The sequence below is a fragment of the Nelumbo nucifera genome, chromosome 2, assembly GCF_055504915.1.
Source record: "Nelumbo nucifera cultivar China Antique chromosome 2, China Antique-T2T, whole genome shotgun sequence".
NCBI lineage: Eukaryota > Viridiplantae > Streptophyta > Magnoliopsida > Proteales > Nelumbonaceae > Nelumbo > Nelumbo nucifera.
Window position 1 is genome coordinate 22405258 of NC_142650.1, and position 13893 is coordinate 22419150.

Consider the following 13893-nt stretch of genomic DNA (forward strand, 5'->3'; position numbering starts at 1 on the left):
TTTGATGAGCTTTCTCCTTTTTATGGTTCCTCTCAAGAAGGACATTGTCCATAGGGGGAGAGTTTGTCACAAGTATTTGCTCTTCCTCTTCCTGTCCCAGTTGAGTCACTTGACAAGCCTGTATCCTCACAAAATGAATCAAAGGAGGATCAGCCACTTCATTCATCTTGCCCTAGTGCTCCTATTTCTTTACCTCCTCGTCCTACCCATAATCCCAAGGTGTATCAAAGGCAAAGATCCAGGAATGAGCAAGTTGTTTCCCTTACAACAGATGAGGCTCATACACTCCCAATCACAAATGAGATAACAGGTACTGCTTCAGCCCCTTTGGAACCATCATTCTCGGATCTTGATGTCCCCATTGCTGTTAGGAAAGGAAAGCGGAAGTGTACTGCACACTGCATTTCCAAACACCTTTCCTATGATCTACTTTCTCCTTCATACTTTGCTTACCTCTCTTCAGTTGCTTCTAACCCCATTCCTAGGCCTGTGTCAGAAGCTCTTGGGATTCCAGAATGGAGAGATGCCATGAAGTCTGAAATAGATGCTCTACACAAGAATGATACTTGGGAGGTGGTGGATTTGCCTGAAGGGAAGGATCCAGTTGGGTGCAAGTGAGTCTTTACCATTAAATACAGGGTTGATGGGACTATTGAGAGGTACAAGGCCAGACTTGTTGCAAAAGGCTACACACAAACATATGGGATTGACTACCTGGAGACCTTTTCCCCTGTTGCCAAGATGACATCTGTGAGGGTTCTTTTATCTCTAGCAGCTCACTTTGATTGGCCTCTTTATCAGTTAGATGTAAAAAATGCATTTCTGAATGGTGACTTACATGAGGAGGTCTACATGCGTCTCCCTCCAGGAATGTATGGGAAAGATATGCAAGGAAAGGTATGCAAATTGAAGAAATCACTTTATGGCTTTAAACAATCTCCTAGAGCCTGGTTTGAGAGATTTAGAGTTGCACTTGTTAAATTCGGCTATGTTCAGACACAGTCAGATCATACTCTCTTTGTGAAGAAAAGTGGATCTCCAGCAGTGTATCTCATTGTGTATGTTGATGACATTATAGTGGCTGGTGATGATGCCTCAAGCATTCAGGCCCTTAAGTCTTTCCTCCGTACAAAATTTGAGATTAAGGATCTGGGGGAGTTGAGATACTTCCTTGGCATAGAAGTTGCTAGATGCAAGGATGGGATTCTTATTTCCCAAAGGAAATATGTCCTTGATTTGTTGTCTAAAACGGGAAAAATGGGTGCAAGACCAGCTGCAACTTCCATTGATATGAGTCACAAACTTTCATCTTCGAATGGAACATTGTTGGAGACAAAGGGGTCTTTCAGAGACTTCTTGGGAAGCTTCTGTACCTGTGCATAACTAGGCCAGATATTACGTATGTTGTCAGTTGTATTAGTCAGTTCATGCATGCTCCTAGAGATACTCATATGGCAGCAGCAGAACGGATTTTGTGCTATCTGAAAGGCTCTCTAGGAAAAGGAATTCTATTCACCAAGCATGGTCATCTGAAACTTGAAGCCTATACTGATGCTGATTGGGCTGGAAATATTGATGATAGAAGATCTACTTCAGGGTATTGCAGTCTGGTGGCTGGTAATGTTGTCTCTTGAAGGAGTAAGAAACAGTCAGTTGTGGCCCGATCCTCCGCAAAAGCAGAGTATAGAACCATGGCACATGGAGTTTCAGAATTGTTGTGGCTAAGGTCCTTAATGGAAGAACTTGGGATTGATCATGACAAACCCATGATGTTTTACTGTGATAATCAAGCTGCCATCAACATTGCTCACAACCCAGTACAACATGATAGAACCAAACATATTGAGGTTGATAGACACTTTATTCGAGAAAGAGTCTCTTCTGGTGAAGTGTGTCTTCCATTTATTACTTCAGAAGGACAATTGGCAGATTTCCTCACCAAGGGTATTTCCAAGACAAGGCTTCAACATGACACTGGCAAGCTGGGCATGATTAACATCTATGCTCAGCTTGAGGGGGAGTGTAGAGGAGATGGGCCGAATGGCCCATAGACTATTATTTCATGTTATGTTTATGTTTCCCTCTGTAATGGGCCCTATTCTGGGCCCATACTCTGTAATGTTCTGTTTCTGTAATTTCTTGCCCACTCAAGGGACTCTCTGTAATATTTTAAAGATTAACTTAATAAAATGTTTAGAGTGTTAGAGGGAGGTTTAGTTCGAACCTCTCACTCTCTAACTCTCATTGCCGCCAGCTCTCTCTCTCTCTCAACTTCTTAATCTTCTCTTGTTCATTTTTCTGGTTTTGCATCTAATCTCAAGCAGTCCTATACTTCAAGAGGACTGTTCTATATCCAACATCCTTAACAGATTTGAATTCAAATTGACCTTTGTGAGATCCAATCAGATCATCGGATTGGATTCAAATATACCCTATTCGAATCCAATCCGATATGTTTGCATCCCTAACTTCTCACCCACTTGAATTCAGCATCCAAGCAGCCCTAATTTATGTGGAGCTTCAAGAGAAGGGAGATATGGTTTAAAAAAAAATGGAACTCGATAACTGGAGTAGTAAGGAAAATAGGACTCGAAAACTGGAGTAGCAAGGAAGTAGGGATCAGTTATTTGGGTTACTGGTTACCTTTTCATTTGTGGAACTCGATAACATTGGAAATTAGTTGGAACTCATGTGGTTGTTTCATTGGTGTTGCAAGGGAAACTGGAACCCTTACTAATCTTCAAGCAGCAGCAATTCTTGTTCAAGCTAAAGATAGGTAGAAGATCCCTCACATGGTTTAACTGATTCGGGGAGTACAACATTCAAATCAGGGTTGAAATACTAGATGTAAAGGAATGAAGCTCACACCTTAGGTCACCGGTGCTGATGATGATGACAGAAAATGTACAAGGCCAAAAGCAGGAGTGGTCAACATTGATACCTGCACTAAGCAAACAGGTGATCAGCACAGCTGAGTTGCAAAAGAGGTTTCTGAGAGAATGCAACAAGAAATACCAAAGATGGGAAGATTTCTATGGGGAAGAGGAGAACAATAAAATTACCAGATCAGTATGAGATAGGTTAATGTTTCCCATTCAGGGGGAACTGAGGAATCTGACAAAGCTCAAGGTAGGAGTGATAAACAAATGAAGAAATTTTCAGCCAAGGAGAAAGATATGTGGAGAACGAAAGAAGATTGAAGATTGCCACTTAAGTTCTTAGTTGAGGAGTGAAATTCCTATATTGGCCCTAATGCAGACCAGGTTAGAGAAGAGTCTCAAATGAATGGACCGCTTGAACGATAGCCAACCGGTGTGAAGGGAATCCTTGAGCTTGTGGAGAAGGTATCTAGGTTGAAGGTCAATTGTTCTAAAAGGGACTTAGTGTGGATTCATTTAGAGCAGAGGGAGCTAAGGAAGAGTCCAGCCATTTTAGGGTGTAATAATAAAGAGTTGGCTGATCAAATATCATGGGTTACCTGTAGGAGGCTCTCCACAAGATCTAGGCTTTCGGGAAGATGTCATAGAAAGGTTTACAAAAAAAATGGTGGCTTGGAAGAAATTATATTTCTATGGGAGGCAGGTTGCCTCTTATAAAATCTACTTTCTATAACCTCCTGGTTTGGGAAGTGACTTTGGAGGTTTCCCATTGTGATCAATTCTTTGTGGCATTTGGTAATCAAAATCATTCATGGGATATGCTCCAACGGGTGGGAGTGAAATTTTGGGAAGACATATGGTGGGGTGAGTGAGTGGCACTCCCCTCTCTTGTGCTTACCCTCGCTTGTATAGCCTGTTCTTGCATAAAAATAAAACCGTTGCTGATATGGCCACCCTTGAAAATGACAACATCTCTTGGAATTTGAGATTTAGGAGATGTTCAAATATTGGGAGCCAAAAGACCTGTTAGATTTCTTGCAAAATCTGAATCCTGTTTTCATTTGTTTTTCTGGACAGGATGAGAGAATTTGGATTCCATGCCCTTCTGGTTCTTTCTTCATTTCTTCCTTTTTCAGATTGCTTGATACTGCCCAATCCCAGCCTCTCACTTCCTCTTTTCCTTCAAAGCCCATTTTGATAAGTCCCTCCCCTCCATAGGTTTCTGTTGGGAAGCTGCTCTCCAAATCATTAACACTTGTGATAGACTCCAAAGGAAGAGCAAATCATGGTGTTTATCTCCACATGTGAGTGTTCTATGTCTCCAAAATGTGAAATCTCAAGCCATATCTTTCTACCTTGTCATTATACTAGCCAGATTTGGAATTATTTTTTTTAATTTGTTTAGGAAGTCTTGGGCTTCTCCCCAAAATGCCATAGAGTTATTCTCACAAGATCTGTTCAGCTGTTACACTAGAAGAATGAAACTGTTGAACCATTGTATTAGGGCAGCAATTCTGTGGTGCATCTGGGGGAAAAGAAATGCAACAGTGTTTGATAATAAGGCGGTAGGAGTGGGAGTCTTGACTGATCTGATCAAGGTAAAGGTGGCCCATTGATTGATAGCATGTGAGGAATTAAGAGACAATAAAATGGATGATTTGTTAAGGATGGCAATTCAATGTTGGTATCCCAATGGGCAGACCAAGGAGATTAATCGCTTGGCAGCCACCACTAGCAAGCAGTCTCAAGCTCCATCTTGAAGGCTGCTGCTTGGGTAACCTGGGTGATTCAGGGGTTGGTCGTCTGGTAAGGGATGAAACTGACTCGATGAAGATAAGCTTCTGTGGTGAAATTGGTGCTGGTATCTTTTCAAGGGCCAAATCATTAGCAGTAAAACAAGGACTTAAACTGCTGGCACTATAGAATTGGAAGGGGGTGATCATTGAAGGTGACTGTAAAGTTGTTATCCCATGTCTTAACTCTGATGCAGAACCAGCTTGGATGTTCAGAGTACTGGTTAGGGAGGCCAAAACCTGGGAGAAACCTGAACTGCTTGTTCAGGTGGATTCCTAGATCAGCTAACTCCTGAGCAGATAGTTTAGCTCGAGCTTGGGTCAACTCTCAAGGGGTTCTATGGAGAATGCCTGGGCCAGGGGTCCATTTATATCCTGAATAGAATCTTGTATAGTTTTATGTAATCAGCTATTTTGCTACCTTTGTACTGTCCCTGCTGTCTATTCTGGATAGATGTGGGTTTTCTTCTCTGCTGAGAATACAATGCTGTTATTTATCGAAAATAAATATATAAACAAAATCCACAAGGAAGAACAAAACACCATTTTCCATGAAAGAAACAATCTATAATATAGGGATCAGTTCCTTAAATAAAAAGAAATATTTACAGATCTATCAAACCAACCTCCTGGAAATCCTCAAAATCAACAGCCAGAGTCCCAACTTCAAAATGTTCAATAGAAGCCATATTATTCTCAGGTGATTTCTCTTCATCGCAAATTAATTCAATATGCTCATTTTGCTCATCTAAAACAACAATAAAAGTCATCAGATTTGTGATGAAACTCCGAGAATTTTAAGCAATAGCAATTTCATTGAGTGAAACACAAATATAGATGAAGCTCCAAGAAATACATCTGGATAAAAAAAAAGATGTCACTATTATCAAAGAAATTCAGCAATAAATGCACAATATAAGAAAGAATAAATTTACCACCAACATAAATTTTTTTTTTTGCACATAACAGGATGTTTCATTAACCAAAGTAGAAGTTTCAAACAAATGGGAAAAAAAGAAAGTGGCCCAAATATATTTCAGGTAGCCTCTTCATTTTGAATATCCAGCCCTCTTATAGATGATATATGGATAAAAAGAGGACTAGCTTCCATTACTTTTTTTATAAGTATCAGAAAACTTTATTAAAAAAGAAAATACTGAATACAACCTAAAGGCAGGTGTTAAGATAACACCCTCCAAACCCAACAACAACAACTCCTACTAACTGCCTAGAACAGAAAACAGGGAGAGAAAACAGGATATGAAACCACTCGTGGCATCAACTGCATCACCAACAAAGCAATGACTAGGCTCAGGTAAATATTCCACCTCACCAAACTCTTCTAGGCCTCCTTCCTCATCCCAAATTTCTCCTCCTAATGCTTCAGAAGCCTTTCTCAAGTTTTCTTCCTTCCTCTTCCTCTCTATTAACTTAGAAAAAAAAAAAAAACTTTAAAAATGGATGAACGAAAAAGAAAGAAAATCACAGTAGAAATGTTCAGTTGATAGAGAAAATACATAAGAAAAGAAGAAGAGAAAAGATGAAAAAAAGGTTTTCAAGAGAGAGAGTATCGAACTTAACTCTCTCACTATCGACCCAAGTAATACTAAGCTTCTAAAGATGACAGAAATTACAATAATGCCCTTAAGAAGATATTTGAACAAATAGACTAACAACAAAGGTATATAAGGACAAAACTGCCCCTATCAACTAGACTTTAACACTACCCCTCAAGCTGGAGCATAAATATCATAAAGCTCCAGCTTGTTACAAATGTAATCCATTCAAGTGTGGCTTAAGCTTTGGGTGAGCAGATCAGCTAGTTGATCCTCTGATCTCACATATGGTGTAACCACAGTACCATGTGTCACCTTTTCCCTCACAAAATGACAATCAACTTCAATATGCCTACTTCTTTCATGGAAGACTGGGTTTGAAGCAATCTGAGTGGCAGCTTGGTTATCACAAAATAACTTGATTGGCTTGTCAATAGGAATGTCTATCTCTTGGAGGAGATGTTTCAACCAAATTAATTCACAAGTGGTGTGTGCAATTGCTCTATACTCTGCTTCAGCACTACTACTGGAAACTACACTTTGCTTCTTGCTTCTCCAAGTAATAAGATTCCCACAAAAGAATGTACAATATCCTGAAGTAGACTTCCTGTCCATTAAGGAATACCCTTCAAAAGACAATTCTCCCCCTTTCTTATACAGTAGAGCACATCCCAAAGCACCACAGATACCTCAACACTCTCTCTACACCTTACCAATGGGAAGTACTGGACTTGTGTGTTTTTCTTTTCTTTTTTTTTTTGAGGAAAGATTAACCAAATTTCATTAAAAGAAGCAAAGAGTGCATGGGCAGATGTACTACACAGGGAAAAACCCTAAGAAGCGTACAAGGGGGGAAGCCTATTGCTATACAGATTTTCTAATCCTGCTCCTAATCCATCTGCAATGTGATTCAGCTCCCTCGGGATCCAAAGCAAGTTTGCATTTAAATATTCCAAGGAATCTCTTGCCTCTGCCAGATAATGACTCAACCTCCAAGGACCCCCCACCTTGTCCTTTTAATGGCATTTTCTGAATCTCCTACAATAGATAAATTCTGAATACCCAAACTTTTTACTATTCTGATTCCAGTCAGAGCAGCCATCACTTCAACCTTAGTTGAGTCAGCATAGCCCATTGGGCCACTGAAGACCCAGCATATACTACCCAATTCATCCCTCAAAATACCCCCAATTCCAGCTAAGCCAGGATTGCCTGTAGCACTTCCATCGAAGTTTAAAGTCATCCCTCCTTCATTAAATAGTACAGGCTGTCTCTGGATGGTTTGAGGGAAGTTTGGAAGGAGCAGAATTGTTTGAATTTCTTTTAAGGTCATCGATTGAGAGGCCTTGGAACAGCTCTGAATTAGCAGCCCAGAGATTACAGAGAAAGGAAATATCTGAGATTAACTCTTCAAGGGATCTGATCTTGTTATCAAATAAGTGCTTGTTTCTTTCCTTTTCTTTCCTCCCAAACTCCCCACATAACTGCATGTAACACCGTTTGCCAGTAGACTTTGCCTCTTTTGCTCAGGCCTGTATGGATAAACTAACACAACACACACACTGAAGGAACTATCAGGACATACTTCCATTGATAGGGAAATTCCCCACTTTGAGTATGCAACTTCAATACCCAAAAAAAATATTTTAAGGAGCCTAGATCCTTTAATTTGAAAATGTTGCTGCAAGAATTGCTTTATTTCAATAATTCATTGTGCATCACTACCTGTGAGGATCATCAACTTACACAGCCAAAACAATCCTCCCAGATGAAGTGCTTCTGCTAAACACCGAGTGATCAACGCTACACTACTTCAAGCCAAACTCATGTACCACACTACTAAATTGGCCAAACCAAGCCCTTGGTGATTGTTTCAATCCATAGATAGCTTCCGCAATTTACACACTTTTCCAACCTCCCCCTGAGCAACATAACCAAGAGGTTGCTCCATATATACTTCCTCATGGAGGTCACCATTTTGGAGTGCATTATTCACATCAAATTGAAAGATAAGCCAGTCATAATTAACGGCTAATGAAATAACCACCCATTTTGGCAATAGGGGAAAAGGTTTCTGAGTAACCAACACCATATGTCTCAGTATATCCCTGCCACTAGTCATGCCTCAAACTTCTCAATACTACCATCTTGTCAATGCCTGACCATATACACCCATCAATAACCGACTACTTGATTTCTAGGAGGCAAGGAGACAAGATCTCATGTATGGTTGGACTAAAGAGCATGAAGTTCTTCATCCATCGTTGTCTTACAATCCGGTGAGGCAAGAGCTTCCTAAACAGAGTTGGGAATGGAAACAGAAGACAAGAGAGACACAAACTTTTGATGTGCAGGAGATAAGTGATTAAAGGAGACATAACATGGAATGGGATAATTGGTACAAGCATGCTTACCCTTACGAAGAGCAATAGGAAGATCAAGATCTGATTGAGAATCCATCGATGGTGGAAATATTGGTAGAGAGTCAGAAGCCAAAGTTGGGGTGAAGGTTGATGCTTGTACAAGTTCCTGATCCCATCTAGAATACAGTCTATGAATTGATGTGCGAAGAGGCTCCTCAGTTGTGGGAAGACGGATAAAGGCATTACCATAACCCATGGAAAGAGGAATAGAGGGTAAGGGTTCCCTCCCAGAAAAATAAGGTAATCTCTCAAAGAAGGTAACATCAAAAACAACAAAGGCCTTAGGGAGGGTAGGATCATAGAACTTATATCGTTCTAGTACAAGAGTAACCAAGAAAAACACACCTAATAGATCGAGAATCAATTTTTCATGGTTGGGACCCAATTTACGAATGAAATAGACACACCCAAAAACACAAGGAGGAAGAGAGAATGGGGAACCATATGGATACAAAACAGAGAATAGGGCCTGACCCTAGAGGACAAAAAAAGGCATTCAATTTATAAGAAAACAAGAAGTAAGAACTGAATCACTCCAATAGATTTTTAGAACTAACATTTGAATCAATAAGGCACAAGCAACTTCTATAACATGGTGGTTCTTCCATTCAGCCAGCCCATTTTGTTAAGGTGTGTAAGTACAAGAAGATTGATGTATGATTCCATGAGAGTCAAAGTAAGACTTAAAACAACCATGAAAATATTCTTTGGCACTATTAGAATGAAACACTTTGATACATACACCAAATTGATTTCGTACTTCAGAATGAAAAGAAAGAAAAATGAAAATAGCTTTGAACGATCTTTCATTAAATAAATCCATGTCATTCTTGAATAGTCATCAATAAAGGTTACAAAATATTTGAAATCATTGTAAGACGACACACGATAAAGACCCCAAACATCTAAATGAACAAGAGAAAAAGGACTTGTGACTCTTTTATGTTCCCTGGGAACAAAATGAATTCTACAATGTTTTCTAAGTTGACATGATTCACATTCCAACTAAGTGATTGACTCTAAACTAGGGACTAATTTCTTCAAAGCATGAAAGGAGGGATGACTCAGATGGCAATGCCACTGATAAGGAGAGATGAGTGAAGAGTTATTTGTGGACCATCGTTATCCAAGTAGTATAGTCTTCCAACTTCACATCCTCCATCAATCATCTTCCTTGTCATAAGATCTTCATAAACACAATAGGATGGATAAAAGGTAATAGAAAAGTTAAGAGATTGAGCTAGCTTGGTACAGACAAAAGGATGAGGAAATTTTGGAACATAAAAAACAGATGTTAAATGAAGGTCAAAACCAAGAGACACATTACCATTACCCATAACAAAGGAGGATGACCCAACAACTAAAGTTACAATCTGAGAGATAGGAAGGAACAAAGACATAAACAAGTTTGAAGTTCCAGTCATATGATTTAAAGCTCCAAAGTCAATTATCCAAGGTGTAGATTTAGAACCGGAAGCAAGACAAGTTGTACCTAAATTGGCAAGGGTAGCGGTAGTCCTAGAAGAAGATAGACGAAGCCTTTCATACTCTTCATGGGTGATGGCATGGTTTTAAAAACCGGACTTGAAACAGAGTTGTTTTGGCCATCGGTTCCTAGGTCAAACAGTCCAACCATTTGGTTTGAAGCCAAGTCGGACAGTTTTGGGGCCCAAAACCAGACCTGGAGCCATGACCTGTTCTCGAGTCAATCGGTCCAACCATCTGGCCTGGTCCGATTTTCAAAACCATGGGTAATCATAACCAACTCCTTATCCTTACCCACTCTGTAGTAGGTGATTCATCAATAGGAACATTGTTGCTAGTGTCATCTTCTACCATGACATGGTTAGCCCAAGAAGAAGGTGGGCCATGCAAGTCATAACAAAAATTGGTTGTATGACCTCGGCCAAAGTGGGAACACTCACAGACATGACCACATCTACTACTACTCCTATCACTATCTCTTCCTTCCCTCCCAATACTACGACCACCAGTGATTTAAAAGGCGTCCCTGAGGCGCACCTAGGCACACAGGCAAGGCGAATTGAGGAATGCAATATGTTTTACATCACATTAGCTACTTGAAGTAATGCAATTGATGAAAAAAAGAGATTGTGGGTTTTACATGCTTGAAAATGCTTTATATGTTTGCTTTTATTTTTAATTTTTCATTTAAATACACTTTACATGTTATGTTTATGTATTTTAATCTTAGATAATAGGTTTTTTTTTAATTTTTTGCACTTTCCTAAAAATTTTTGGCATTTTTTATTTTTTAGCATTTTTTGTAATTTTGCGCCTCGCCTTGCGCCTTAGGCGCAAATTGGCCCTTGCAGTTTTTTTGTGCCTTGCGCTTTTAAAACAATGCGACCACCCCTAAATCCACAACCGACACTTCTACTTGTACCTCTTCCACAAAAGCCTCAACTACCACCACCTCTAGTAACTGCTAAGGCCGATTAACATAACAATGTACTCACTATGTGGGGTGGATGCTCTCCTAATGCGAGAAAACACCTCTAAAAGAGAAGGAAGATCACTGCTTTCTAAAATCTGAGCTCTCACTAGCTTAAACTCAGACCTAAGCCCTGATAGAAATCTAGCAACATCCAAATGTTCTCCTTGCCTTTGTTGCACCCAAGGTTTAAAGTATCGGAAACGTAAAGTGTATTGGAAAAATAATTTTAAGAGATGTATCAAGATACGCTTTGGATACGTATTGATACAGACGAAAAATCAATATATGCATAAATATGCTAAAAAACTCAAATAAATTCTAAAAAATATATTAATAACGATAGTTACAAGTTTTATGTGATTGTAAATAAGTTATTTAAAAGAAAAAAAAAACTGTAATTTAATGGTCTATATAAAATTCGAGATATCGGGACACACTTAGTAACTATTGACAAACGATGGAATAACTAAAACGTGAAAAAACAAAAGAAAAAAAAAACTAAAATGTATATTGATATACATTAGTTTTAAAATAATCAATATAAATTATCTTAGTATTTATTAATACATAAATTTTAATAATTAATTCTAACATTTATTGATAAGCATACACTAAGGAAAAGAGAAAATTTACTTAACAATAAAAATTCATAAACCTATAGCAAGCAAATGGGCGTGGCTTAGTGGTGAACCTCTAGTTGTTAAAGCCTAATGGCTAGGGTTTGAATCTTGCTATTGCTAAGTTTGTAGTTTTATACTAACAAAATGAATTTAATGAGAAAGAGGGTTATTAATTAACGAAACAAATGAGAAGAGAATTCCAACTAGGCGCTAAAATTGAAATTTGAATTTAAAATTATGGCATTATGCATTAATTATAGGAGTAATTAACTAATTAGTGAGAGAGAAACTGCACTTAAATATAGGAGTAAATATAAAATTAATGAGAGGTAATTCGGCCCTAAATATAATTTAATGAAATTAATGAGAGAGAAGGGGACTTGTATCATTCTGTATCGGATTTTTTGGAACCGTATTGGTAGATACAGACCCAGAACAGTCCGATACAGGGCCCGAAACAGTCTGATACAGACCGAGACATATGAAAAGGAACGCTACAGATAATTTCTATGTGTTCCATATATCGGACTTGTACTGGAACGATACGTATCAGCCGATACGGTCCGATACATTACGAAATTTTGAACCTTGGTTGCACCTTCAAACCTGTAGAGAGAGACTATCTATCAAAAAAAAATCTGTAGAGAGAGGCTGATAAACATTCAATTAATTCCTTAGGCTCTTCAAAGCAGAATAATATTCTTCCACACTTTTATCTCCCTACTGAAGAGTGAAGTAATCCTGATACAGTTGATAAGTTCTTGTAACATTGTCTTGTTCGAAGTAAAGTTGCCTAGTATTCTCCCAAATCTCTTTTGCTGTATCAAAAAACATAATATTAACACTAATGTGATTTTCCAAATTGTTCTACAATGAAGTCATAATTTGTGTTTTCTTGCACCCACTCTTGGGTTATTCTTCCTTAATATATTTCAGTTTGCCTCGACCAATGAGAGAAACCTCAACTAATTTGCTGATCTTCTCACCCATTTAAAGACAACATTCAGCTCCTGTGATATGATTTCTATTTCCCAAAAAGTAAGTCTATAGACCCATGGGACTTGGGAGCTACCTCTTGTCCATGAAATGACCACCTATGAGTCCTGTTAAAGTGAGCCGAATAAGGGTAGTTTAGTCATCTTATCTTTGTTAAGTTGTTTGCTTATGTGGCAGTCTTATTAGAGACGCTCTGCCCCACACTTAAGTAAGGGCAGTTTAGTCTTTGTAAATGTGATTAGAGACTAATAACTATTAAGAGGTCGACTGATAGGGTTTACCTATCAGATTCGACAGTCCCTTCTTTTCTTTCTTCTTCTTCTCTTCTTCTCCCTCTTCTTCTTCCTCCTCTTGTTGGTTCGGGTTACTGTAGCAGCAGTCCAAGCAAGTCCCCTTCCACCTCCACATTGTGGAAACCGAATTGCTTAGCAAATTTTAGCCCATGGAGTAATCCACACATCTTTGCTTTCAATGCATTACCATCTATTAATGGCCCTAAATACAATGCTAAGATCTTTCCTTCCGAGTCCTTGAAAACCCCTCCCAAAACCAAATGCTAGACCCACTCCCCACCCTCCAAGAATAATGAGGAACCACTCCAAAGAATTTGATTCATAGCTCCAATCCTTCTAAACTCATTTGGATTATTGTGTTACTTCTTTCCAACAAATCAATCAAGAAGTCAACTTTCCAATTGGTTACATGACGAACCAGACCACTTGATCACGTTCACCCACAACATTAATCCTTGTTTACCACTTTGTCATCCTGTCCCAAGTTAAACAGGGCGGAATCATCAAGCCTAACCTCCTTCAATTCAGCCAACTTGTTTCCACAAATCAGAGTCTTTGCATATCCATCATTCAAATAAAGAATACTACTTTCTTCCTTCCACTTAGCTCAACTAAAAGTAAACTGAGAAAACAATGTCGCATTGACTATATAGAGCAAAGATGTCACTTAATCATGATGGTAAACACAGTCATCCTATATGTCATTCTAATTTTCAACATTTTTATGAGCCTCAAAAAAGACAAACGTAGAAAAGATCAGCACTATAGAGACTGATCACTCAAGTGGGGATTGAAGGAAACTTGACTGTGACATTATGACAAATTTTATAGCTATCAGCTCAGTACAATATCCAGTGAGTAAATCATCATTTTTT

At 38.7% G+C, this 13893-nt stretch overlaps 1 protein-coding gene across 9 annotated transcripts in view; it reads right to left on the minus strand.

The window, feature by feature from the left end:
• LOC104595190 (transcription initiation factor TFIID subunit 1-like) overlaps positions 1 to 13893 on the minus strand; it is a 164059-nt gene that overhangs the window by 123401 nt on the left and 26765 nt on the right. For all 9 annotated transcript variants that reach the window (XM_088897676.1, XM_088897675.1, XM_010255805.3 and 6 more), the window contains one exon: positions 5299 to 5420. In XM_088897676.1, coding sequence (XP_088753802.1) covers positions 5299 to 5420 — 122 coding nt within the window. The remainder of the gene's footprint in view (positions 1 to 5298; positions 5421 to 13893) is intronic.